Raw genomic sequence first — 26037 nt, 5'->3', positions numbered from 1 at the left:
TACACGTGTGTGTACGCGTGTGTGTGCAGCGTGCACCACGTGTGTACACATGTGTGTGTGCAGTGTGCACCACGTGTGTACACATGTGGCTACGTGTGTGTGTGTGCAGCGCGCACCACGTGTGTACACGTGTGTGTGTGCGCAGCGTGCACCACGTGTGTACACGTGTGGGTACGTGTGTGTGTGTGTGCAGCGTGCACCACGTGTGTACACGTATGTGTATGTGGGGGGGGGCTGCAGGGTGCACCATGTGTGTACACGTGTGTGTGTGTGTGCAGTGTGCACCACGTGTGTACACGTGTGTGTGTGTGCAGTGTGCACCACGTGTGTACACGTGTGTGTGCAGCGTGCACCACGTGTGTACACGTGTGTGTATGTGTGTGTGTGCAGTGTGCACCACGTGTGTACACGTGTGTGTGTGTGCAGTGTGCGCCACGTGTCTACACGCGTGTGTGTGTGCAGTGTGCACCACGTGTGTACACATGTGGCTACATGTGTGTGTGTGTGCAGCGCGCACCACGTGTGTACACGTGTGTGTATGTGTGTGTGTGTGTGCAGTGTGCACCACGTGTGTACACGTGTGGGTACATGTGTGTGTGTGTGCAGCGTGCACCACGTGTGTACACATATGTGTATGTGTGTGTGTGTGTGCAGCGTGCACCACGTGTGTACACATATGTGTATGGGGGGGGGCTGCAGGGTGCACCACGGGTGTACACGTGTGTGAGTGTGTGTGCAATGTGCACCACGTGTGTACACGTGTGTGTGTGCAGTGTGTACACGTGTGTGTATGTGTGTGTGTGTGTGCAGTGTGCACCACATGTGTACACGTGAATGTGTGTGTGTGCAGTGTGCAACACGTGTGCACACGCGTGTTTGTCTGTGTGAAGTGTGCACCATGTGTGTACACGTGTGTGTATGTGTGTGGGGGGGCTGCAGGGTGCACCACGTGTGTACACATGTGTGTGTGCAATGTGCACCACGTGTGTACACGTGTGTGTGTGTGTAGTGTGCACCACGTGCGTACACGTGTGTATGTGTCTGTGTGTGTGCAGTGTGCACCACGTGTGTACACGTGTGTATGTGTCTGTGTGTGTGCAGTGTGCACCACGTGTGTACACGTGTGTGTGTGTGTGTGCAGTGTGCACCACGTGTGTACACGTGTGTGTGTGTCCGTGTTCGAGTCCCCCCGGGTCCTTCCCTCTGCCCCGAGTGCGCGGGGGGCGTGGCCATAGTAGGGGGCGTGGCCTGTCCAAGTAGGGGCGTGGCTCTGCCGGCCCAGCGCCTTCCCCGGGTCCCTGTGCCCCCCTGCCCCGCTGTCCCCGGGGCATCACACCTCCGCCCCCCCCCCCCGGGGTACGCAAGTGTTCAGCGGGGGGGACACGAACATTGGGGGTGCCCCCACGTCCCCGTGTCCCCTGGGTGGGTGCCCCCCCCGGTGTCGTTACCCCTCCACTATGTCCGTTCTCACACCCGTGACCGTGGCCCCCCTGTCGTTATCCCCTGTGGGGGGTTGTCCCCATGGGGGTTGGGGTGGTCTCGTCCCCATATTTGTCCCTTTGTCCCCAGAAGAGCCGCAGACACCGAAGGGGGGGCAGGGGTGGAACAGCCGCTTTCCCCCCCCCATGCTCCTCCCAGCCTCTCTTCCTCCCCCCCCCCCCCCCCCCCTCCGGTCTATTTTTAGCTCTCGCGTGTTTCCAGGGGAACCCTGATGACGCAGTGACGTCAATGCAGGTCAACCGCCGCGCGCCGGGGCCCCCCCGCTCCGTGGCCGCCCCCCTCCATCGCAGCGGCAGCCGCAGGTAGGACCTTGGAGGAGAGGGGGGCACACATCAGGATCCCCCCGATCCCCAACCCCCCCCGTGACCAGGCCCCCCCCATCCCGCGGGCATGGGGGGGACACTCCAATATCTGCCCATGGCACCCCAGGGAGCCCGCGCACCCTGGGGCACCTCCGCCCCATAGCACCCAGGGACCCCCCCCCCGCAGCAGCTCGGGAACCTCCGTGCCCACACCCCCACCGCCCCCCGCAGCACCCTAGGGTGACCCGGACCCGCAAACCACCCCCCAGCACCCAGGTGCCTCCAGACCCCCCCTCCCAGTCTCGGGGAACCCACGACACCCTCTCCATCTTCCAGGACCCGGGACCCCTCCAGGACTCCAGTACCCCAGACACAGCCCCCACCCCAGCACCCCGGGACCCCGGTCCCCCCCCTCTGCATGACCCCGGCACCCCGAGACCCCGACTGTCACCCCCGAGTCGTCGTCCCCCCTCCCGGGACCTCCCATACCTGCCCCACACCACCCCAGATCCCCCTGAGCACCCCACACCACACTCCCCTTTCCACCTTGCATGGGGTCCCTCGTGTGTCCCCCCTGCACCCCATTAGTATCTCCCCTCCCTGTCCCCTCTGTCCCGGGGGGGTCCCTGCACCAGGCTCTATTCAGCACCACAGGGGGCTTGGGGGGAGGGGCATGGGTTTGGGGTTTTGGACCCCAAAACCTGTCTGTGAGCCTCGTGGTGACGTAGGGAGGTCTCAGACCCACCCCCGTGATGACCCCTCCATCCCCCCAAACCGGCTGGGGAGGTTTTGGGGTGATGGGGTCCCCGGTGCTGCCACCCATGGGAGCATGGGGAATGGTGCTGTAAGGTGCCATCTGCACTGTCACCCTGTGGGATGGCAACGTGGCCGTGGGGCAGATGAAGGTGACCATGGGGTGGAGATGGGGGTGTGGGATGGAGACATGGGCACAGCGCACCAAATGAGCATGGGATGGAGGTGACTGTGGGGCGGAGGTGATGATGGGATGAAGGTGGAACTGCAGGATAGAGACGTGGCCGCGGCACGGAGGTGGCCATGGACACAAGGTGAGGACTCCAGCCTCCAGAAGCTGCTTATTCAGCTGCCCCCGGGATCTGCATCCCTGCCCTGTCAGCGCCAGATGCTCCCCATGGGACACCCAGACACTGGCACCCCGAGGGCCTCAGATGTCTGAAACTGAGCCTGGAGGGACTGACCTGCGCTTCCCTGCCTGGATCCACTGGGATCCCGCAATCCCTGCCTGCAGCTGATGGGATCCTGCTCGTTTCTGCCTGCCTCTGATGGGATCTTGCGCTTCTCCACCTGCATCTGATATGAATCTGCATTTCCCCACCTGCATTCATTGGGATCCTGTGCTACCCTGCCTGCAGTCGATGGGAGCCTGCAGTTCCCTGCCTGCATCTGATGTGATCCCGCTCTTTCTTCCCTGCCTGCAGGTGATGGGAACCTGCACTTCCCAGCCTTCATCCAACGGGATCATCATTTTCCCTGCCTGCAGTCAGTGGGATCCTGTGCTTCCCTGTCCGCAGCAGATGTGATCCTAAGCCTTCTTGCCCACATGAAACAAGATCCTGTGCTTCCCTGCCTGCAATCCAACATGACACTACACTTCCCTGCCCACATCTGATGGGATTCTGCTCTTCCCTGCCTGCATCTGACGGGATCCTGTGCACCCCTGCCTGCATCCAAAGGGATTCAGTGCTTCCCTGCCTGCATCGACCAAATCCTGCACTTCCCTGTGACTGGATCCTGCACTTCCCTGCCTGCAACCAACAGGATTTGATGCTTCCCTGCACCATTTGGATCCTGCTCTTCATTTCCTGCACCCATTGGGATTCCGGGCCACTAGCCCTGGTCTGGCTGCTTCAAAGCCGCACTGGGCAGGCACCCTTCTCCACGGGCACACACACGTGTGCGTTCACATGCGTGTCCATGCGTGTCCGTGTGTGTCCGTGCGTGTCCGTGTCCCACTGTCCCTCTCGGGTCTTTTTGCGGTCTGGGCTTGCTGTCCCCTCCGCGGCACTCAGGAAGCCCTTACCCCAAAAAGCATCCGCGGGGGACCCGCTCGCCGGGGGGATCCAAACCCCCTGGGGACAGAGGGGACACTGCGCACAGGGGGGTCACGAGGCCGCTGGGACCCTCGGGTGGCGCTTGGGGGGCACACGGCAGGGGGGGGTTGCACGTCGGCAGCTCATGGGCATGGGACAAGGTGGGGCAGCCACGTGTCAGCATGGGCAGGGGATGGGCACCAACCGGGGCTCTTGTGCATGGGGGTGCACAGCCCTGGGGGGGGCACAGGGGTGCACGGTCACAGGGTGTGCACAAGGATGCACAGCCCCAAAGCGTGCACAAGGGTGCACAAGGATGTGCAGCCCCACAGTGTGCGCATGGGTGTGCACAACCCCTGTGTTGCACCCCCACCATGCACACACCAGCACGGGCCAGGGACACCCCATGTGCACAGGGAGAAGCACAAACGGCTGTGGCACTGCCCAAAGTGCCACCAGGACCCTTGGCCCCACATCCCCTTGGCCCCATGTCCCTTCATCCCCATGTTCCTTATCCCCATGTCCTCCACATACCCTTATCCGTTTGTCCCCTTGTTCTCTCATCCTCTTGGCCCCATATCCATATATCCCCTCCTTCCCTCGGCCCCTTGTCCCATTGTCCCCTTATTCCTTTGTCCCCTCGTCTCCAGCAGCACCCCATGGCCGTGTGTCCCTTCACACCATCACACCTGTCCCCAGCACCATCTCCTGTGACCGATAGTGACTCCATGGTAGATGTCACTGTGACCGATGTCCCTGTCCCCCACCCATGTCTCTAAACCCGTATCACATGCTGGATCCCAGCACTCCCAGTTTGGGTGCCCAGTTACCAGTACCAATAGCAACACTCTTGTTAGGGCTTCATGTGGAGCTTGCACACACACATGCACACACATGCACATACATCTACATACATATACACATGTGTGCCCCACAGCAAAGCCCAGCTCTGTCACTCAGCCTGGGGCAGCCAGGGGGGACATGGGGACATTGAGGACATTATTGCAGCCCTGTCCCCCCTGGTGGCACCCAGGGAATGGAGTGAGGGGAGTGGAGGGGCTGGTGGGGACTGGGGACATGGGGGTGATGCTGCCAGGTGGGAACAGGGCTTGGGGACAGGAGTGATGGTGGCTTGGGGGGACAGGGACTGGGGACATGAGAAGGGTGATGGTGGCTGCAGGGGAATGGGGACTGGGGACAGGAGTGGCAGCAATGGTGGCTGGGGGGGGGGGTAGGGACTGGGAACAGGGACTGGGGACATGAGGGATGATGGATGGAGGGGAGACAGGGCTTAGGGACGAGAAGAATGCTGGCTAGGTGGGGACGCCAATAAAGAACAGGGCTTGGGGACATGGGTGTTGCTGGGTAACAAGACAGGGACTGGAGACAGGGCTTGGGGACATGAGTGATGGTGGCTGGCAGGGGACAGGGCCTGGGGACAAGCATGGTGATGGCTGGGGAGGGTTCAGGGTTGGGGGCCACGAGTGGTGCTGGATGGGGGACAGGGCTTGGGAACAGGAGCTGGCTGTGAGGGGGACAGGGTCTGGGTGCAGGAGAGAGGTGATGGCTGCGGGGGGACAGGGACTGGGGACAGGGTTGGGGGACACGAGTGATGGTGGCTGGAGGGGGACAGGGACTGGGGGCAAAAGTTGGAGCAATGGCGGGTGGACAGGGCTTGGGGACGGGAGTGGGAGGGATGCGTCAGGGACAGGAACCGGGGACAAGATCGATGCTAGGGGGGAACAGGGATCAAGGACAGGACTGGGGACACGAGTGACGGTGTTGGGAGGGCAGGGGCAGGGACGGGGGGCATGGTGATGGTGTCGGGGGTGTCAGGCCATGGTGACACGAGCCCTGGGGCACTGACCCGCGGTTCCTGGCAGGACTGCAGCTGTGTTTGCCCGGCAACGCACCGGTGGTGGTGACTGTCCTTGTCACCCCCCGCCCCGGGCACCCCGACCTCCCCCCCGGCAGCCTGAGGGCACTCGCAGGCAGACGCTCATCGCTGGGGTGTTGCAGTGAACCCCATTGTCCCCTTGGGCTACCCCATCTCCGTCCTCGCATGGCCCCAGCTGTGTCATGTCCTGTCCCCCCACCCGGGTCTGGGAACATCAGACAGCACCCAGCACCCCCCCGGGTTACAGACACCTCTGGGGACACCCATGAGCCCCCTTGATCTGGGTTTGAAGCCCCTCCGGGGTGGGCTCCATGCCCCATGTCCCATATCCCTGTGTCCCCATATCCCCACGCCCCCCCCCCATGTCCTCTCATATCCCGATGTCCCATATTCCCATATCCCCATATTCTCATGTCCCCATATCCCCATGGTCCCCATATCCCCATGTTCCCCCATGTCCCCATATCCCACATCCCCATATCCTGTATCCCCATGTCCCCCCCATCCCTATATCCCCATGTTCCCCCATGTCCCCATGTCGTCCCCGTGTCCCCATGGGGACCCTGTGGTGATGCCGGTGTCAAGCGGGGTGAATCCCAACCGCAGGAATGTGGGTGCTAGTCCAGGCTGGCCGCAGGATCCCTTGGGAATGCTGGGCTCCCCCCACCGGGCTGCCGGCAATCCCAGCGGCTCCAGCCAGCCCGTAATATCCAGGAATTAGCCGGGTGGCTCCGCACCAAAAATAACAGCGGGAAGCGGGGGAGACACAGGGAGAATCCCACGGGATGGGGGCTGCCAGCTCCCGCCTGCCCCGGGATGAATCCTGGCGCTGGATCCCGAATCCCGGCCCCTGGGGACTTCCCTGTTGAGGGGGTCCGTGGCCGGGGTGGCCCCCGGGGATGGGGACAGGGGTATAGGGAGCCGGGGGGTGGGAGGAGTGTGCCCCCATGGGGTGCAGACGGTCTGATGGGGCTCTTGGTGACAGCTAGGACCGACTCTGTCCCCAGCCCTGTCCCCAGCCCATCCTAGTCCTTGTCACTGTCCTCGTCCTTGTCCACATCCCTGTCTCATCTCTATCCCCAGCCCTATTCCCATCCCCATCCCTGCCCCTGTCCCCATCCTGCACCCAGCCCATCCTGGTCCCAGTCCCATTCCCACCCAATCTGTGGCCTCATCCCCATCCCTGTCTCTGTCCCATCCCCTTCCCATTTCGGTCCCCATCCCCATCCTCATCCTTGACCCTGTCTCATCCCCATCCCATCCCAGTCCCGATTCCCACCCCCACCCTATCCCCATTCCTGTCCCCGTTCCCATCCCATCCCCATTCCCATCCCCATCCCTATCTCCGTCCCATCCCACCTGCCCAGGTGTACATGTGCCAGATCTCCGTGCCCAGATGCGTGTGTGTCCAGATGCGCATGGGCGCAGACCCGCCTGTCCCAGACGTGCGTCTGCCCAGATACGAGCGTGCCCAGATGTGTGAGTGCGCGAGTGTGCCCAGACCCGCGTGTGCCCGGCCGCAAGCCCTGCCCGACGTGTGCTCACACCCGTGTGTGCCCCCCCCCCCCCCGCTGGGTGCTGTGGGGCAGGACGGGGCCAAGGAGGGACGGACCCGGGGGGGGGGGGGGGGGGGGGGGTGTCCCATGGGAGCACCAGGGCGCGTGTGAGCTCGCGGCGCGTGTGAGTGTGCACGGCGCTGCAGGCGGGGATGTGTCACCGCGCACACGCACACGGGGGGGGCGGTTCCAGCCGGGCACGTAGACACGCAGGACGCGTCCGCGCGCTGTGGGGCACGCGGTGGGGCGGGGTCGTGTCGGGGGTGGGAAGTGCCCCAGGGGTCACCTGGGGATACCCCCACACACACGTGCTCGGGGTATCCCCGGGCCCCCCCGTGCTCATTGTGTCCCGCCCCCCCCCGCAGTGCTCCATGTGACCCCCGCAACATTCCCGGCGGTGCTCGGGGTATCCCGAGGACGCCCCCATATTCACTTGGACCCGTTCCCCATACGCGGTGCATCTCCGGGCCCCCCCATCCCATGTTCGGTTCGTCCCTGGGGGACTCCTCTCTGATGCTCCGCATGTCCCCAGGACCGCCCTCCTCCCCCGGTATTGCTGTGTCCCGGGACCCCCGCTCTCGGTGCATCCACGGGATCTCCATCGTGTTCCGTGCATCCCCGGGACCCTGCCCGGTGCTCCGTGTGCCCCTGCCCGCCCGTGCTCACTGTGCCCCGGGACAACTCCCACGGTGCATCCCGTCCCCCGTCCCCTCGTGTTCCATGTGTCTCCGGGACCCCCTCACCATGTTCGGTTTATCCCCAGGGCCATCCCATTGTCGCTGTGTTCCGGCTTCCCCGTGGTCATTGTGTCCTAGGGTTGATCCCGTCCCGTGCATCCCCGGGAATTACACACACACACCCCCCCCCCGATCCTCCATATGACCCCGGCACCCCCCCCGTTATCGCTGTGTCTCGGGATCCCCCGGCTTGCTGCATCCCCCGTCGGACACATGGACGGACCCCCGGACGGACCCCCGGGCACACGCGTGGACACACGGACACAGGGACGGACACACGGACACGGCCGCCGTCGGGCCGGGGCGGGCGGGGCCGGGAAGCGCCGTTGTGCAACGGCCCCGCTCCGCTATAAAGGGGGGGCCTCGGAGATGGAGCCGCCGACGGGACTGGACGGGACCCTCAGGGCGAGCCAGGTAAGGGGAGGATCCCTCGCACCCCCACCTAGGGACACCCCTTGTCCCGGGATACCCCTTGTCCTGGGACCCCCATTCTCCTGGGACATCCCCCCATGGGACACTCCTTGTCCCGGGACCTCCCCACCCCAGGACACCCCCACTGTGGGATACCACTTCCCCAAGGACCCCCCCTTGTCCCGGGATACCCCCCTCATGGGACCCCCATTCTCCTTGGACACCCCCTCATGGGACACCCCTTGTCCCGGGACCTCCCCACCCCAGGGACACCCCCACTGTGGAACCCTCCTCCTCCCCAAGGACCCCCCTTTGTCCCTGGGTACTGCTCCCATGGGACACCCTCCTATGGCAGTTCCTTTGTCCTGGGACATCTGCCTCTGGGATCACCCTTCTTCCGGGACACCCCCACCATGGGACATCCCTACCACCCCAGGACACCCCCACTTTGCCCCTCACAACTCCCCAGGGCCACCACCCCAAGGGACTCCCCAGCGCTGTGGGGTGCAGAGTGGGGGGACACGGGACCCCAGAGGCCATGGGGGGGACACCTCCCGTATCTCCCCCACCCCCGTATCCCCTCCTTGTCTCCATCTCTCCCCTCACTCCCTATCCCCCCCTTGTCCCCCTTTGTCCTCCCCCATCCCCATGTGTTCCCTACGTGCCCGACCCCATGCCCCGACCAGGGGCTCACTCCCCGCTCTCATTCCCCCCCCCCCCCCCCCGAGGCTCCTCGGGCAGGTTTTGGGTCCCCCCTCGTGTCCCAGTGCCGGTGCCATGTGGGGCCCGGCCGCGCCGCTCTGGGCGCTGCTGTGCCTGGGGCTGCCCGCGGGAGCGGGGCGCCCCGTGGGGCTGGACAGGGTGCGGGTGGATGCGAAGAACCTGATCCGCACCCTCAGCACCCGCCTCCAGCGCCTGCAGGTGAGGGGGGGGGTCCCCAAGACGGCCCCGGGTCAGGAAAGGGGAGGGGGGAGCCTCACGGTAGCCCATGGGGGGCACGCAGAATGGACGAGGGGAGATGGGGGGGGGGCAGAGGGGGGATATAGAAGGAGGGGGGAGGTGTCTGTGCCTAAATTGGGAGTCTCGGGGGGGGGGGGGGGCCCAGCACGGCTGGGGGGGATCTCTGAGGCACAGATTGGGGACCCTCATGGGTGGGATGCTGGATAGGGGGTCCCTGTGCCCTAACTAGGGGTCCCAGGAGAAAGGTCCCCATGGCTGTAGGGTTTAGGGGGTGCTTTGAGGCAGGGATTGGAGGTCCCCTGGGGGGGGGGATGCTGAATAGGGGGTCACCATAGGAGGTCCCCATAGGGGATCCCATTGCTGAGGGTTCTGTGCCCAAACTCGGGGTCTCCAGGAGGGGTCCCCCATGGCTGTGTGTGGTGGTGGGGTCTCTGGGCCCAGATTTGGGGGGTTCCAAAGGACAGTTCGTTTGGGAGGAGGGGTATTCCCAGGGGGGGTTCCCCATGGCTTGGCGGGGGGGGTGTGTCTATGCCCTGGATAGGGATGTTCCCAAGGGGTAGATGCTGGGAGGGGGGATCCCCATGCCCAGATGTGGGGTCCCCAAGGCTGAAGAAGCTGAGGGGGGGGTCAGTGACGTGGATGGTGGGGGACCCCCATAGCTGGCGGGGGTTGTCTGTGTGGGGGTGTCTGTGGGTGCTGACCCCCCCGTGTCCCCCCACAGCTGTTCCCGCTGGGGGTGCAGATCCGCGGGCTGGGGGCGGTGCTGGAGGGGCCGCCCCCCCCTCCGGGGCTGGGGGCGATGGGGCAGCGCCTGCAGCTCTTCCAGCGCCTGCTGGGGGCGCTGCCGGGAGGGGGCGCCGGGGGGGCGGCGCCGCTGGCGCAGGTGGCCACGGACCTGGAGACGTTGCGGCACCTGCTGGGGGCCATGGGCGCACTCCTGCGCTGCCCCCCCCCGCCACCGCCCCCCCCCGCGCCGCCCCCCGCCCCCCCCGCCGTGGCAGAGGCGCCCCACACGGCGGCAGGGGTGACCCTGGCCCGGCTGCGCCGCTGCCTCGATGCGCTGGAGCGGGGACTGGAGGGGGGGGAGATGGGATGTTAGCGGGGGGGCAAGGGGGGAACGCGGGTGTTAACGGGGGGAGGAACATGTAGGGGGGGGGGACATGGACCCGGGGTGGTGACGTGCACAAGATGGAGGGGGGGGGGGGTCCAGGGTGTTAATGGGGGGCATAAAGGGGGAACATATGGGGACAATAGGGGGGAGCCAGGATGTTAATGGGGAGAGATGGGACATAGGGGGACATGGGGTGTTAATGGGGAGGGACATGGAGGGATATGGGGTGTTAATGGGGGGGGTAGACATGGAATGACATGGGGGACCCGGGCTTTTAATGAGGAGGACATGGGCAGACGTGGGGGACACAGGGGGGACACATAGGGGGGACCCAGGCTGTTAATGGGACACGGGGGGGTACGGGACACACTGCTGTGATTGCTCTTATTTTATTACTATTTTATTAATATTTCATTATTTGACTGTTATTTTATGCTATTTCCTTATGTTCTTGTCCTTTTACTGTTATTACTATTTTATTATTTTCTTAGTAATTTATTAATATTTAATTATTTTCCTGTCATTTTATGACCATATCGTTATTTTAGTGTTTATTGCCATTTCATCATTTTTTGTTACTCTATCACTATTTATTAATTCATTATTTTACTGTTAATATTTTCCCATTTTATTGCTATTATTGTATCAAACTATGACCAAATTCTTCTTATTATATTCTGATTTAGGTACAATTAGTGATTAGTACTGAAGTTTTATTAATTAAAATACTGTTAGCATTAACTATGAAAGTCTTAATTTATTATCATGGAATTCATGTTTAATTATCGTTATTAGTGGATTATTTCATTTTGTAATTTATTAATGTTATTTTTATCATTGAATTATTTATCATTATTTTATTACCAGGGCATCATTATTGTATTTGTATTAAATCCTTATTTTATTGTTGTTATAACTGAATGCCCAATATTTTCATTATCACATTATTATTAGCATTGTTATTACTAGTATTGCCACTCTTGAATTATTATCCAATTCTTATTTTATCATCATTTTACTATTGTTACTATTGTTATATTGAATTATCACAGAATTATTCATTCTTCTGATTGAATGCCCATGTGGATGGTGACAATGGTGACAATGGTGACAACAACCACGGTAGCAGCTGCTCCGGTAACCCCAACCCCCGCCTGGTGCAGGGACCCCAAAGCAGGGTCTGAACCAGGGGCTCACCAGGACACGGGGTCACACGAGGTCACATTTGAGCTGACTCAGACCCGGGGGGTTCAGCAGCCACCAACACTGGGACACTGGGGGACACAGGGACAGGAAGGGGCACAGGGGGATGTGGGGGGATACAAGGACATGGAAGGACAAGAGGGGACACAAGGACACATGAAAGGTGATGGGGGGGGGCACATAAGGGGACACATGGTGGGAGGGGCACACGAGAGGACACAGGGACCTGAGGGCACCTTTTATCCTCCAAAAGCTTTATATTAAAATATACTTCAATACTTTTACACAGTGTGGGGGGGTGGGGGGAGCAGCACCCATGGGGGGGTCTGGGTGCTGGGGGGGTCTCAGCTCTCAAACCACTTGCTCCTCTTGGCTGTGTGTGGGTCACTGCCCAGGATCTTCCTCTTGTACCGCTCCACCAGGGCATTGAACCGGGCCTCGGCTCCCCCAGGGCCCTCCCTGCGAGCCTGAGGTGGGGGGGTGAGATGGGGGGCTCCAAACCCCCCCCATCACCCCAAATCCACCCCCACCCGACATGGGGGCTACCAAGCCCACACCCCCCAATCCAACCACCCAAGAAAGGGGGAGCCCCAAATGCCACATGAGGTGGGGGTCTCCAACCACACACCCCCCCCCCGAGTCATGCCCCCCTATACCCGAGGTAGCGGGGTCCCCAAATCACCCCCCTCAGAGCCACCATGGGTATAGGGAGCAGCACAGGGGTCCCCAAGCACCCGCCCCTCACCCATCCAAGGGGGTAAAGGATGGGGGTCCCCAACTTGCCCCCAATCCCCACAGAAGGATGGGGATCCCCAAATCCATGCCCCCACCCATCCAGTCCCATTGGGGCTGCAGGGCCAGGGGAAGGGGGTGAGGAGACCCCCCCCCTGCACCCACAGTTAGGGGGACATGATACCCCAAAAGCACATGGAGGGGTTGGGGAGTCCTTACCTTGGAGGGGGGAACCTTGTGATTCTCTTTTCTCCTCTGGGCTTTGGCCTTAGGCTGCTTCTGCTTGGGGGCGGGCTTCACCTTTCCCTTGTCCCGCTTCCTGGGGGCAGGGAGCAAAGGGGCACCCGTGGGTGCTCAGTACCCTCCTGGGTGCCAATATACCCCCATGGGTGCTGCCAACCAGCACCCAGAGGGGATTTGGGCGCAGGAGGGGAGGGGGAAGATGGGGATCCCTCAATGGGGCAGGAAGAAGGAGGGAAGAAGAGGGAGGGATTAGGAAGAAGGTGACAAAGAGAAGGAAGAAAATGAAGAGGAGGAGGAAGATAAGGAAGGGGAAAGCAGATGAAGGGGGAGAGGAAGAGGAAGGGGGGAAGGAAGAAGGGCCCCCCCATACCTGATCTTGGGCCCACGGTGTGAGGGCAGCGCCAGCACCTTCCTCCTTGTGGACCCATCCGGAAGCGTCACCCTCCCCGCGTGCGGATCCGTGCGGAACCCGGACCAGGGCTGGGGGGGCTCCCGGGAGGCCGAGGGGGGGGCCTGGGGGTCCTGCCCCCCTTCAGGGGCACCCCTCTTCCCGTGGGGCTTCTTCTGGGGTGCAGCCGGTTCGGGGGTTGCTGCTGCCGCCGCTTGCATCTGCTTCAGCTTGAGCTGGGGGGGGCAAAGGGTGAGCAATGGGGATGGGGGGATGAAGGGGGTGACCCAAAAGGGTGGGGGGCACCCACGAGGCTGCGCTGGGTTCGCTGCTCCTTCAGCTTCAGCTTCCGCCGGTCCTCGAGGGAGAACTCCACGATGGGGCGCTGTGGGGCAGGAATGGGGGTGAAGGGGGGTGAAAAGAGGGGTGAAGGGGGGATAAATGGGAGGGAATGAACAGGGGGGTAAATGGGGGTGATGAATGGGGGAATTATCAATGGGACAGGATATGAATGGGGTGATGAACACGAATGGGGGACACACAAATGCGGGGCACCCACCTAGGGCTTGGGGGGATAGATGGGGGGCAACTCCCCCAAAGGGCATGGGGAGACCCCCTTGGGGCCCTATAGGGCAGAGTGGGAGGGCATGGAGGGGCCCTGCTGGTGGGGTGTACTTGGGAGGGCACAGGGGTGCAGGGAGAAGGGGGGCTAAGTGGTGGTGGGTGTAAGGATCTGGATGGGATTACAGGGGTGTGGAGGGTTGATATAGGGGTGCTGTGAGTGGTAAAAGGGTGCTGGGAAAGATATAGGAGCGATGGGATGTTATAGTGGTGCAGGGGGTTATAGGGGCAAAGGGGGGCAATAAAGGTGCTAGAGGGTTACAGAGGTGCTGTGGAGAAGGATTAAGGTTACAGGGGGCTTACAGGGATGCTGAGGGTGATATAGGGGTGAGGGGGGTTATAGGGGTGCTCTGGGTGGTTATTGGGGTGCAAGGGGGATATTGGGGTACTGAGGCGGGCTATAGGGCTGCAGGGGGTTGGTGACAGACAGGACCTCTTAAGCCCCCTTAGGTAAAGTGCAGGGTCTGGGGGGCTGTGGATGCCCCGGGGGGAGTTCAGCGCCCCCTCCGCCTCCCCCCCCCCCCCGGCAGTGCCCCCACCTTGTGCGCCCCGAAGAGCCGGGGGTTGTTGTTGATGCTGCGCAGGGCCCCCAGCGCCTCCTCGTGCGTCCCAAAGCCCACAAAGGCGAACCCCAGAGACTGCCCCTGGCCCCGCTGCTCCCGCATCACCCGGCACTGCAGGGCGGGGGGGACAGGGGGGAGATGCGGACACATGGGGGGACAGCCAGAGCTGCTGCACCCCCAAACCCACCCTTGGGGGGACACAGAGCACAGGGGACACTGGGGGGACATGGATGAGGGGGGAAGGACATCCACTACCTCTGCACCCATCACCCCCAAACCCGCCGAGAGGGGACACTGGGGGGGATGACACCCAGAGCCTCTGTACCCCCAAAAACCCATCTCAGAGAAGACATAGGGGGACATGGGGAGACACACCAAGCCCCTCTGCACCCCTAAAACCCACCCCAGTGGGGACAGAGAGCACAGGAGCACATGGCAGGGGACACAGGAGGCACACTGGGGGAACACCCACCTCCCCTGCACCCCAAAACCCACCCCACAAAGGACACATGGGGGATGAACACTGCCTCTGCCAGCAAACCTACTCCCATGGGAGACACAGACCGTAGGAGAATTCTGGGGGGGGACACAAAGAGGGGGACACCCACATCCCCTGCAACCCCAAAACCTCCCCAGAGGGTACAGGGGGGATACTTGAGAGATACCCACATCCCATGCACCTGCAAACCCATCCCAGAGAGAACACAGGGGGGACACCCACTGATTCTGCCCCCCCCCAAACCCCTCTCCCAGTGAGGCCCCAGCACACAGGAGCACATGGAGGGATCCCTGGGGGGGGGGGGGGGGGGGGGGGTCCCACCTCCTTGATGCAGGGGCCCTTGCCCCCCCCCCCCAGGAGGCGGCGCAGGACCTGGCGCAGGCGGGTGCTGTCGATGGCCTTGGGCAGGTTGTGGATGCAGAGCCGGGTGCGCGACACAAAGATGTTGGGGTCCCGCAGCTTCTGCGCCTTCAGCTCCTCAAACTGAGGGGGTCAGGGGGGGTCATGGGGGCCCGTGGTACCCCAAAACAGGGGGCGGGGGAATGGGACACACACAAGGTGCTGCAGGGGTCACACTCACCCGAGCTCGCTTGGCCATGTCAGCATCGCTCACCCCCTCAGCTGCTTTCGTCCCGGCCCGGATCACTGCGGGGCGGGGGGAATGCAGGAGGAATAAAAGGGTTTGAGGGGTTAAAAAGGGAGATGGGGGGTGGGGATAAAAGGAGTTTGGGTTTGGGGGAGGCAAAAAGGGGGACTGGGGAGGTAAAAAAGGTTTGGGAAGAGAAATGGTGGTTGGAGGGGCTCAAAAGGGGATTTGGGGGGGGCAAAAAGTGGGTTCGGGAGTAGAAAAAGGGATTGGGGGGCGCCAAAAATGGGGTTTGGATGGGTCAAAAATGGGGTTTTAGGAGGTCAAAAAGGTTTTGGGGGAGCAAAAAAGGCGGTTCCAGGGGCCAAATAGGAGGGGTTTGGGGGAAAAAAGGGAGAGGGGGCAAAAGGGGGTTTAGGGGGACCAAAAGAAGGTTGTGGGAGGGGCAAACCCCGGGTATTCTGAAGGGGGAAAAGGGGGCTCAGGGGAACAAAAAGGGGCATTTGGGAGGCAAAAGAGCAGCTGGGGGGGGGGGGGGGAGATATGGGGGAGGCAACAAAAGGGGGTTTGGGGATGTAAAGCCCAGGGATTTAGGTGAAAAATAATGGGATTTGGGGTCACAGAGAGGGTTAGGGTACAAAAAGCTGGTTCTGGGGGGGCACAAAGTGGGGGTCACAGGAGTAAGGGGGTGCTTGGGGGTCCCCACTCACAGCCCTCCCGCGCCAGGTAGAGGTTCCGGGTCCCCGCTGGCTTCGGCTCCTTGCAGCCCCGCAGCTTCCGCGCCTCCTCGCGGGTCACGGCCTGGTCCATGCGGAGCAGGCGCCCGTCCAGGCGCAGGCCCCCACCCTGCACCGGTGGGAACCCATTGGGAACCCCACAATAGGGGGATGACCCCCAGAATGGAGAGGGCCCCAAAGGTAACCCCTGAACCTACAGGGGTGGGATGGTGATGCTCCAACCCCGATGTCACTCCTGGGGGGTCCCTTATTGCCCTGTGAGGCCCTTTGTCACCTATGGGGGTTCCTTGACATCCTGGGGAGGGGTCCTTTGTCACCCTGTTGGGAGTCTCTGTCACCCTAGGGTGTTGCTTATTGCCCTAGGGTGGTCCCTTGTCACATTGGGGTGGCCCTTTATTGCACTGGGGGGGGGGCCTATTGTTGCTCTGGGGGGTTGTCACCCCACAAGGTGTCTTTCTGTTAAATGGGGGCAGTCCCTTGTTGCCCTGAGGGAGTTCCTTATTATCCTGGGGGGGCTTTCATCACCTATGGGGGTCCTTGTCACCCCAAGGGGGGTCCTTATTGCCCTGAAGAGGTCCCTTGTCACCCTGGGGGGGGGGGGCCTCATCATCTATGCGAGTTCCTTGTTACCTCATGGGGTCTTTTTACTGCCTTGGGGCGCTGCTTTTGCCACCAGGAAGGAACCCATTGTCACCCAGGGGGTCCCTCATCACTCCAAGGGGGTCCCTTTGTCACCTATGGGGGTCTCTCATCCCCCGGGGGGGTCCCTGTCCCCCCTCTCACCTCCCCATCGCCCTGAGCCGCATCAAGGCACTTCTGGGCAGCTTCTTGCGTCTGGAACTGGGCGAAGGCACAACCTGGGGGGCAGAAAGGGGGTTACTGGGGGGAAACAAAGGGGGTTCCCCCCTCCAGTGCCCCCCCCCCTTACCTTTGGAGTGCTCGGTGTCGGGGTGCAGCACCACTCGCACGTACTTGAGCTCCCCAAAGCGCTGCAGCAGTGTGCCCAGTGCCTCCTCCTCCGTGTCAAAAGACAGGTTCCTGGGGGGGGGGACGGGACGGGGGACAGGAGTGGCTGTCAGGGGGGGACATGGGCCCCCCACATCCACAGTGACCCCCCCCAGTGGCAGGGAGGACCCCAAAGTGTGCTCCCCCCCTGCATTGCAGCGCTCACCTGATGAACACGGTCCTGCCCTCACCCACATCAGACGGGGGGGCACCCCCCCGGCCACAGCGCTTTTTAGGTGTCTTCACAGCTGGAGATGGATGGGGGAGGGGGGTTGGGGGGGCACTGCTGAACCTCCCCAGCGTGGGAAGAGCCCCAGAACCTCAGAGAGAACCCCCTGGACCCCAACATGAACCCCCCTAAATCCCATGGAGAAATCCCCAATCCAATGGGGAGACCCCCCCCATACTTACAGGGGAACCCCCAATCCCATGGAAACACCCCCAGACCCCTGGGTAGCACCCCGCAGATCCCAGGGGCAACTCGTCAGATGAGACCCCCTAGATCCACTGGGAGCCCCCTCCAATCCAAGGGGAAACCTCCCCCAGATCCCGACGGGATTTCCCACCCTAATCCCAGTGGAGTCCCCTCAATCACCAGGGAACCTCTAAAATCCCAGGGAAACGCCCCCCAAATCTCCAGGACAGGCCCCCCAATACAAGAGGACCCTCCCCCCAGTCCAAGGGAACCCCACCAGACACCCAGGATACATCCCACCCCCCCCAAACCCCCATGGCAGCACCCAAATCCCAGGGGAGTCCTCTCCAAACCCCCAGGGATTCCCCCAAGGGACTGCCCCATGATCTACTGGGGAAACCCCCAAACCCATTGGCAGCCCCCTAAGGGAAACTCCCCCTGATCGCCAGGAACCACCCCCCTCAAGCCCAATGGCAGCACACAAATCCTAGAGGAACCACCCCTAGACCCCCAGAAGAGCCCCCTCAATCCAAGGGGAGCTCCCCCACCCTCCTCTAACCCAGCCACTGCCACCCTCATCCACCCCGAGCAGAACACACCTTCATCCTCCTCATCATCATCCTCTTCCTCATCCTCATTCTCCTGCTCACTGTGATCCTCGCTGCCTCCATCATCACCTTCTTCCTCCTCTTCTTCTCCCTCTTCCTCTTCTTTTTGCTCCTCCTCCTTTTCCTCCTCATTCTGCTCTTCCTCCTCCTTCTTCTCTCCACCCCCACCAGGTTCCTCCTTGCCCCCTGCACAGCACCAGGTACCAGCAGTGACCATCACCCCAAGTAACCCCCAGTGCCCCCCACAAAGGCCACCAATGCTGTTCAAACACCCCCAAAACCACTCGGGGGAGGGTCCCCGGTCAGGCCTGGGGGGGGGGGGGGGGGGGGGGGGTGTTGGGGTGCGCAGGGTGGGGTTTGAGGTGCTCAGGGGGGTTATGGCGTGCAGGACCCTCACCCTGGGTCCCCTCTGTTGCCTGGTACTTGTCCTTGGCCACAGCCCAATCCACAGCCACCGGCCGCCCTGGGGAGGCAAAGGAACATGGGGGGACCCCATGAGTACCCCCCACTTCTGAGAGACCCCCCAAAGCCTCCTCCTCCGCTCCCCCAAACCTTTAATCTCCTTCATGTTCATCCCCCGAAGTGCTTTGGTTGCTTCCAGCACGTTCCTGAGCTGCACGAAGGCGAATCCTCGCATCTTCCCATCTGCCGAGAGCCTGGAATGCTGCTCCGAACCCCCCCATGCTGCTCCAAGTCCCCCCAGCACCCCCCCACATCCAACCTGCCCTTTGGAGGGGGGGGGGGGCATCACCCCAAAACCCACCCCTATGAGGCAGGGGGGATGGGATTTACCTGCCTTCTTGGGGATGTTCACCTCCAGCACAGAGCCATAGGGCGAGAAGAGATCCCTCAGCTCCTCCTCTGAGCACTGGGGGTGGGGGGCAGGGGGTGAACTGGTGGTCCCCAAACCCCCCCTCCCAGGCTCTCTCAAGACCCCCCCAAACCTTGAAGCTGAGGTTGCGGACAATCAAACGCGCTTTCCTGGATGCCGGCCGGGGCTGCTTCGCCTGCTGGGGGTTCCCTGTGGGGGGCAATGGGCATTGAGAATACTCAGCTCCCCTCTGGGGGTGCAGGATAGGACCGGGGACCCCCTCTCACCTCCTGCCTCCTGCACTGCCCCCCCCCGGGGGGGTTTCTGCCCCCGGCGCCGGGCGGGAGTCACGGTCAGGCGATGGCTGCCCCATGGCGGGGGCTCCTCAAGGGCTCTTTGGGCATCCTCGGCCAGGGAGAAGGTGACGTAGCCAAAGCCACGGCTCCTCTGGGTGCCTGGGGGAGACAACGGGGGGAGAAAGGGGGAGCCAAGTGCTGACACCCCAAATACTGCCCCTCCTGAACCCCCTTCCTGGCATCCCCAAACTGGGGGTCACAAATGTGACCCCCCCATTCAACAGTCCTAGACAATGGCTCTGGGGGTCCCCACGACCCCCAAATCCTGTCCCCCCCAAATTCCTGCCACACAGTGTCCTCTGGGACCCCCCCAATAAACAGGTCTCAGGACACAGCAGCATCCCTAAACCCTGGTCCCAGACCTCTGTAGCCCCCCAACCCTGGTCCTGCCCCCCCCCCCCAGCCCCTGGTCCCAGCACCCCAAATGCTGTCTCTGGGTCCCTCTTTGGTCCAAGCCCTGCTCAGCACCCACCAGACCCCAGCCCCAGGCCACTCGGCCCCCCAAAACCCTGGTCCCAGAGCTCGGCCGCATCCCCTTCTCCAGCCCCCTTGAAGCCCCTCAGCCCATACCCATAGCCGAGTCCCAGCCCTCCTCCCTGGCCCTGGTCTCCTTCATCCCCTCCAAACCCCATTCCCAGCCCCCCCAATCCCCCAGACTCTGGTCCCAGCCCCCTCCTGATCCTAAAACCCCAGTCCTGGCACACCAAAACCGCGGTCTCAGCCACTTACAGCCCCCCAGACTCCAGTCTTGGCCCCTCTCAGCACCCCCGATCCCGGTTCCGGGTCTCCCAGACCCCAAACCTCACTCCCAGCTCCCCCAGCCGCCGGTCCCAGCCCCCCCGGACCCTTCTCTGTGACGACGAAGCCGCGCCGCAGGGGCCCGATGCTCCCGAAGAGCTGCTGCAGCTCCGCGTCGGTGGCGGCCGCGGGCAGGCCCCGCACCAGCACCGTGCGGCTGCGGGGCGCCGCCATCTTGGACCGCGCAGTGCAGGAGGGGGCGGGACACATAGGAGGCCGGGGGGAGAGAGCGCCCACTGGCGGCGCGGAGGAGAACCGCGGGGAGAAGGATGCGGAGGGGTTTTGGGGGTCCCACATGGGGGGACACACTCCCACAGGGGCTTGGGGGGCATATCCCAGGGGTCAACTGGGGGGTCACGGGGACCCTATGGGGTCTCAAGGGTTCCCATCACAGGGACTTGGGGATCAAGGGCGGTTGGGGGTCCTTGTCCCAAGGGTGGTGGGGATCGTGGGGGTCCCATCCCAGGGGTGTGAGGGGTACCGAAGGTCCCATTATAAAGGCTGTGGGGCCAGGGGGCTCGGGGCTCCCCTACGAAGGGTTAGAGGGGGTCTTGGGTGTCCCATACCAGGGGTCATAGGGGTCGTGGTGGGGTTTGAGGGTCCCACCCAAGGGTCACAGGGGGATTATGTGGGGGTCACAGTGTGGGGGCACTCCCCGTTGTGGGGGTCCCGCGCGGTCACACTCACACCCTTTGTGCGTGGCACTTTATTGGGTACAAGGGGGGGCACCCCCTAATATCCCTCCCCCCAGCGGTTGAGTGGGGAGGGCTTGTTAAAGGGGGGGCCCTGGGGCACGGGAGGGGGGCTCAGATTGTCACCACTTGGGGGGTCTGAGGGGCTGGGAGGGTCCCCAGGGTGTCATCAGCACTTGGGGGGCTCAAGGACATGGGGGGCTCCAGGTTCTTGCTCATACTTGGGGGGGGTCACAGGGACTTTGGAGGCTGCTGGGGGGTCCCCAAGTTCTCATCAGCACAAGGATATGGGGGGGCTTTGATGTCACCCGTATGTGGGGGTCCCAGGGACCTTGGGGGTGTTTGGAGGGGTCCCAGGTTGTCATCAGCACTTGAGGGTCTCAAGGACATGGGGGGTCCCAGGGACCTGGGGGGCAGATGGGGTCTCTTGGGGAGGTCTCCAGAGCACTTGGGGGTCCGAGGGGGGGTCCCAGCCCCACTGGGTGCCCCCAGCACCATGAGGGGGTTTGGGGATGCCCCCCTACAAGTCTATGGTGTCACTGCCCTGTGGGGACAGGAGGGCACTGTCCTGGACCCCTGGGGACACCGCGAGGGCCCCAGTGCCGGAGGAGGAGCAGTGCAAGGCAGGGATGCCGGTGGGGCTGGGTCCTGTGGTGGAGGTGCCAGGACTTGGGGCCATGGTTGTGGCAACACTCGGGGTCGTGGGTGCTCCAAGAGGTGCTGCAGTTGTGCCAAGAGCTGGTGTGCTGCTCGTGCCAAGGCTTGAGGTTGTGGTTGAGCTAACGCTTGGGGTCATGGTTGTGCCAACGCTTGAGGTCATGGTTGTGTTGAGAGCCAGAGTCATGGTGGTACCAACACTGGTGGTTGTGGTTGCACCAACACTTGGGGTTGTGGCTGTACCAACACTTGATGTCATGGTGGTACCAACACTGGGGGTTGTGGTTGTACCAACATTTGATGTCATGGTGGTACCAACACTGGGGGTTGTGGTTGTACCAACACTTGATGTCATGGTTGTACCAACAGGGGTTGTGGTTGCTCCAAGAGTTGTGGTTGCACCAAGATCTGGGGCCATGGCTGTATCAAGACCTGGTGTGCTGGTGGCGCCAGTACTTGATGTCACAGTGGTACCAACACTTGATGTCGTGGTTGTGCCAAGACTTGAGGCCATGGTTGTGCCGATGCGTGTGGTGCTGAGCTCTGGTTTGCTGGTTGTGCTGAGCACCGGTGCACTGGTTGTGGTGGCTGCAGGTGTGCTGGTGGTGCCGGGACTTGAGGCTGCGGTTGCATTAAGACTTGATGCTGTGCTTGCTCCAAGACTTGGGGCCACGGATGCGCCAAGACTTTGGGTCATGGTTGGGCCAAGAGTCGTCGTTACGGTTGGGTCAAGAGTTGCTGCCATGGGAGTACCAAGGCTTGAGGTCACGGTTGTCACAATGCTTGGTGTCGTGGCTGTACCCACGCTCGAGGCCAAGGCTGTCCCAGGGCTCGAGACCAAGGTTGCGTCAAGACCAGAGCTCAGGACCCCATCGAGACTCGACGTCAAGGTTGCCCCAAGACTCGACAACGTCACAGATGTCCCGAGACTCGGCGTCAGGGTTCCTTCCACACTCGGGACCGTGGCCTTGCCGCTGCCCCCCACCCTGGAGCCCCCATTGCCCCCCATTCCCAGCATGTTCCACCCCGTTCCCAGCCCATTCCAGCCCAACCCGCTCACATCGCGGCCGATCCCGTGCCGCGCCCCCAGCGCCTCGTCGATGCTGCGCCGCAGGTTGATGGGCGTCGGGGGCCGGTACCCGGCCGTGGGGTCCCCGTCCCCCTCCGTGGCCTCGGGGGGTGCCCCACCGCTGGATCCCCCCCCCGCATCCCCGGCTCCCGCCTCGCCGCCCCCCTCCGGCTGCTCCGCGGGGCGCCGCTGCGACATCGGCTTGACCATGGCCATGGCGGCCACCGTGCCCCCCATGGCCACCTCCGCCACCCGGCACCCCAGCTGCAGCCCCCACCACCCCCAGGGCCCCTGCGGCCCCGCTCCCGCCCACCCCACGGCCGCGAGCACCCCGTACACCTGCAGCACGGCGCTGCCCAGCGCCCCCAGCACCCCCACGGCGCTCCCGAGGAGCGCCCCCCCGCGGCAGCCGCCCCCCGCGGGCAGCGCCAGCGCCAGCCCCAGCGCCAGCGCCACGAACCCGCCCCGCGGCAGCAGCAGCAGCGCCCCCGCGCGGCCCAGCCCCGCCACCGCGAGCACGGCGCCGGCCGCCAGCGCCAGGTGCAGCAGCGCCAGCGCGGCCGGCAGGGGGCGCGCCAGGCCCCGCGCCAGCCCCCAGCCCAGGCACGGGAAGGGCAGCTCGAAGAGGAGGCGCGCGCAGGGCGCGGGGAGCAGCCCCCGCCGCTCGTACGGGTCCAGCAGCAGCGGGAGCGCGCGCGCGGCCCCCGCCACCGCCAGCAGCGCCCCCCGCGGCCGCGCCGCGCGCCCCGCGCCCCCCCGCAGCAGCAGCGCGAGCCCCAGCAGCGCCAGCGCCGCGAACACCGCCCCCGCCCCGAACACGTGCGCGGGCCACGCCCGGCCCCACGCGCCCGCGGCCGCGCCCCAGCTGCGGGGCGGGGGGAGGAAGTGCGGGGGCCACGAGAAAGGCGCGGGGGAGGCGCGCGGGTGGGGGGGGCACCGCGACGGCGGGGGGCAGGGGGAGGAGGAGAGGGTGGGCGGGGCTGCAGAGAGGGGAAAGGGGGGGTCAGGGGGGTGAGCACCCGCGCGGGATGTGCACGCCCGCCCCGCACCCCCGTGTAGCGCGGACTGCCCCGCGTAGCACCAGGACACCACTGGGCACCCACCCCCCCCCGGGACACCCCAGAACCCTCCGGGAGCCCCCTGCCCCCCATAAGAGACCCCAAATCACCCCCAGTCACCCTCAATGCCCCCCCGATCCCCCCCCGACTCCCCTAAGACCCCAAAACAACCCCAGTACCCCCCGATCCCACCCTCGACTCCCTTAAGCCCCCCCTCCCCCGGATCTCTTCCACCTGGGGCTCCCAAACCCTCCAATCCCCCCAGGCTCCCCCTACTCCCCCATTAATCCCCCCAGGAGCCCCCATTCCCCTCCCAGGACCCCCTCTCTTCGATGATGCCCCCAATCCCACCCGGACCCCCCTATACCCCCTTTAGAGACCCCCAAGACTCCCCCTAGGACCCATCAACAGCACCCCAGACCCTCCTCAACTCCTCCCCCCCCCCCCCCCCCCCGGATCCCACTTTATTTCCCCTCCAGGCCCCCCCTGAGCTCCCATTAACCCATAGCCCCCATTCCCCATTCCCAGGACCCCTCACTCACCTCCATGACACCCAAATCCCACCAGGAACTCCCCCGGATCCCCCCCCCCGGGCCCTCCAACACCCGCCCAGGACCCCCCCATTCCCCCCATTCCCCTCACCTGGCTCGGTGCTGCCGCTGCCGCCCTCCTCCTGCCCCCAGGAGCCGTTGCCCCCCCCCAGCGCCTCAAAGCTCAACTTGGGGGGCACCGTGGGAGCCAGGGACCCTGGGGGGGGGAGACACGGACCCACAGATTGGGGGGGGGGGCCTTAATATTGGGGAGGGGACCCCAGGCCGGTGTTGGGGGGCACTCACCGGCCATAGGGGGGCCCTGCAGGAGGCTGGGGGGGGACGACCCCACTTTGGGGTCCAGCCCCGCTGTCAGGTCAATGGCGATGTCCAGCTCCAGCCCCTTGTGCTTCTCAGATGGGGTGGTCCCCTTTGGGGGGGGGACGCCCCCAAAGCCCCCCATTGCCAATGGGGGCGTCCCAGAGCCCGTCTCGTCACCGGGGTCCCAGCCTGACCCCAATGGGGACAGGCTGTGGGGCTGGGGGGGCGATGTGGGGCGGGGGGGGGGCCGACTTCGCACCTTGATCTTGAAGTTGAGGCCGAGGTTGAGGGACAAGACGGGGGGGGCGTCGCTGTGGGGAGCCCCATAGATGGGGGGCAGGCAGAGCAGGGCCAGCAGCAGGTGGGGGGCAGCGCCCGGCCCCACTGGGGACATCGCTAGAGACATCTGCGGAGGGGGGGGTGGGGGTGGTGGTTACACGGAGCTGGGCACCGCTATGGGGTCTGCGGGGGTCTGACAGCAGCCACCCCACGGCACAGCCAGACCCATGGCACCCAGCCAGACCCATAGGGTTCAGATAGTCCCACATCACAGCCAGCCCCGCAGGACATAGCCCACCCCATGGCACACTCAACCCCACAGCACGCATCCTACCCTACATCACAGCCAGCCCCATGGCCAGCCCTGCAGCACACGAAGCCCCATGGCGCAGTCATCCCCATGGAACAGCCAGCCCCATGGCACATCATCCACCCCATGGCACACACCCAGCCCCACAGCCCACTGAGCCCCACAAGAACACCCAGCCGTATGGCACACTCTGCCCCATGGCCAGCCTCACAACACTGTCATCCCCGAGGCGCAGCCATTCCTATGGCACACAACCATGGGCAGCCCCACAGCCCCCACAGCTCCACAGCGTTCAGCACCCCCAGCACCACGGGGCCCATGGAGCTCATTGGAGCGTGATGGAACCCTCCCCCCGTGACCTGGTTCCCCCCATTACCTGGGTCCCCCCATGACCCGGTGTGTCCCCCCCCCCGCCCGGTGCCTGTCCCTAATGCGAGTGACAGGAGCTGTCTCTGGTGTCACATCGGCCGAGTCCCGCTGGATGTGACGTGACGGGACCCAGCGGCACCGGCACCGTGCGGGGCCCGGGCCCGGGGGGGGGGGGAGGGCAAGGGCACACATGGGGGGCGGGGGGGGGGGGGGGGCACACCCGCACGTCCCGGTGCAGCACCCACGGGTGACACACACGGACCCCGTGGGGTGCACGCGCGCGAGACACGGGATCACCGCGGGTCCCATGCGCGTGGCAGCACACGCGTGGTTGCGCGCACCCCCCTGCGCTCCCCCTCGCACCCCCTCACCGCGCACCCCCCTTGCACGCGCACCCGCCCCCCACGCTCCCGCCACCGCGTGCACGCGTGGGTGGCCGTGTGCGTGTGACACCGCGTGTGGGTGTGCACGCGTGACAGCGCGTGTGAGCGTGAGACAGCGGGGGGGGGGGCACCCACCTCCAGCACCCCAACACCCCCCAGCACCCCTGCACCCAGCACCCTGGTGTAACGCACCCCAAACCCCTCCACCCTGGGCACGCAGCACCCGCACCGATCGCCCTGCACCCCCAACACGGAGCTCCC

At 63.9% G+C, this 26037-nt stretch overlaps 1 protein-coding gene across 1 annotated transcript; it reads right to left on the bottom strand.

The window, feature by feature from the left end:
* Positions 1 to 12069: 12069 nt before the first annotated feature.
* Positions 12070 to 20305, bottom strand: RBM28 (RNA binding motif protein 28). The gene is made up of 18 exons (XM_057429391.1): positions 20156 to 20305; positions 19242 to 19409; positions 19088 to 19164; positions 18936 to 19011; positions 18696 to 18788; positions 18535 to 18606; positions 18135 to 18329; positions 17287 to 17368; positions 17044 to 17153; positions 16899 to 16972; positions 16089 to 16224; positions 15373 to 15437; positions 15114 to 15275; positions 14270 to 14404; positions 13420 to 13494; positions 13092 to 13345; positions 12698 to 12797; positions 12070 to 12213 (listed from the first exon to the last, which is right to left on the bottom strand). The coding sequence occupies exons 1-18, from the start codon at positions 20280 to 20282 to the stop codon at positions 12091 to 12093; spliced, it is 2124 nt and encodes a 707-aa protein (XP_057285374.1). The 5' UTR covers positions 20283 to 20305; the 3' UTR covers positions 12070 to 12090.
* Positions 20306 to 26037: the final 5732 nt, after the last annotated feature.

This window comes from Pezoporus wallicus, unplaced genomic scaffold (genome assembly GCF_028554395.1).
Source record: "Pezoporus wallicus isolate ANWC-B61680 ecotype Strahan unplaced genomic scaffold, APGP_CSIRO_Pwel_v1 contig_5069, whole genome shotgun sequence".
NCBI lineage: Eukaryota > Metazoa > Chordata > Aves > Psittaciformes > Psittacidae > Pezoporus > Pezoporus wallicus.
Note: the sequence above shows the minus strand (reverse complement) of the source record. Positions and strands in the feature narration are given on the sequence as shown.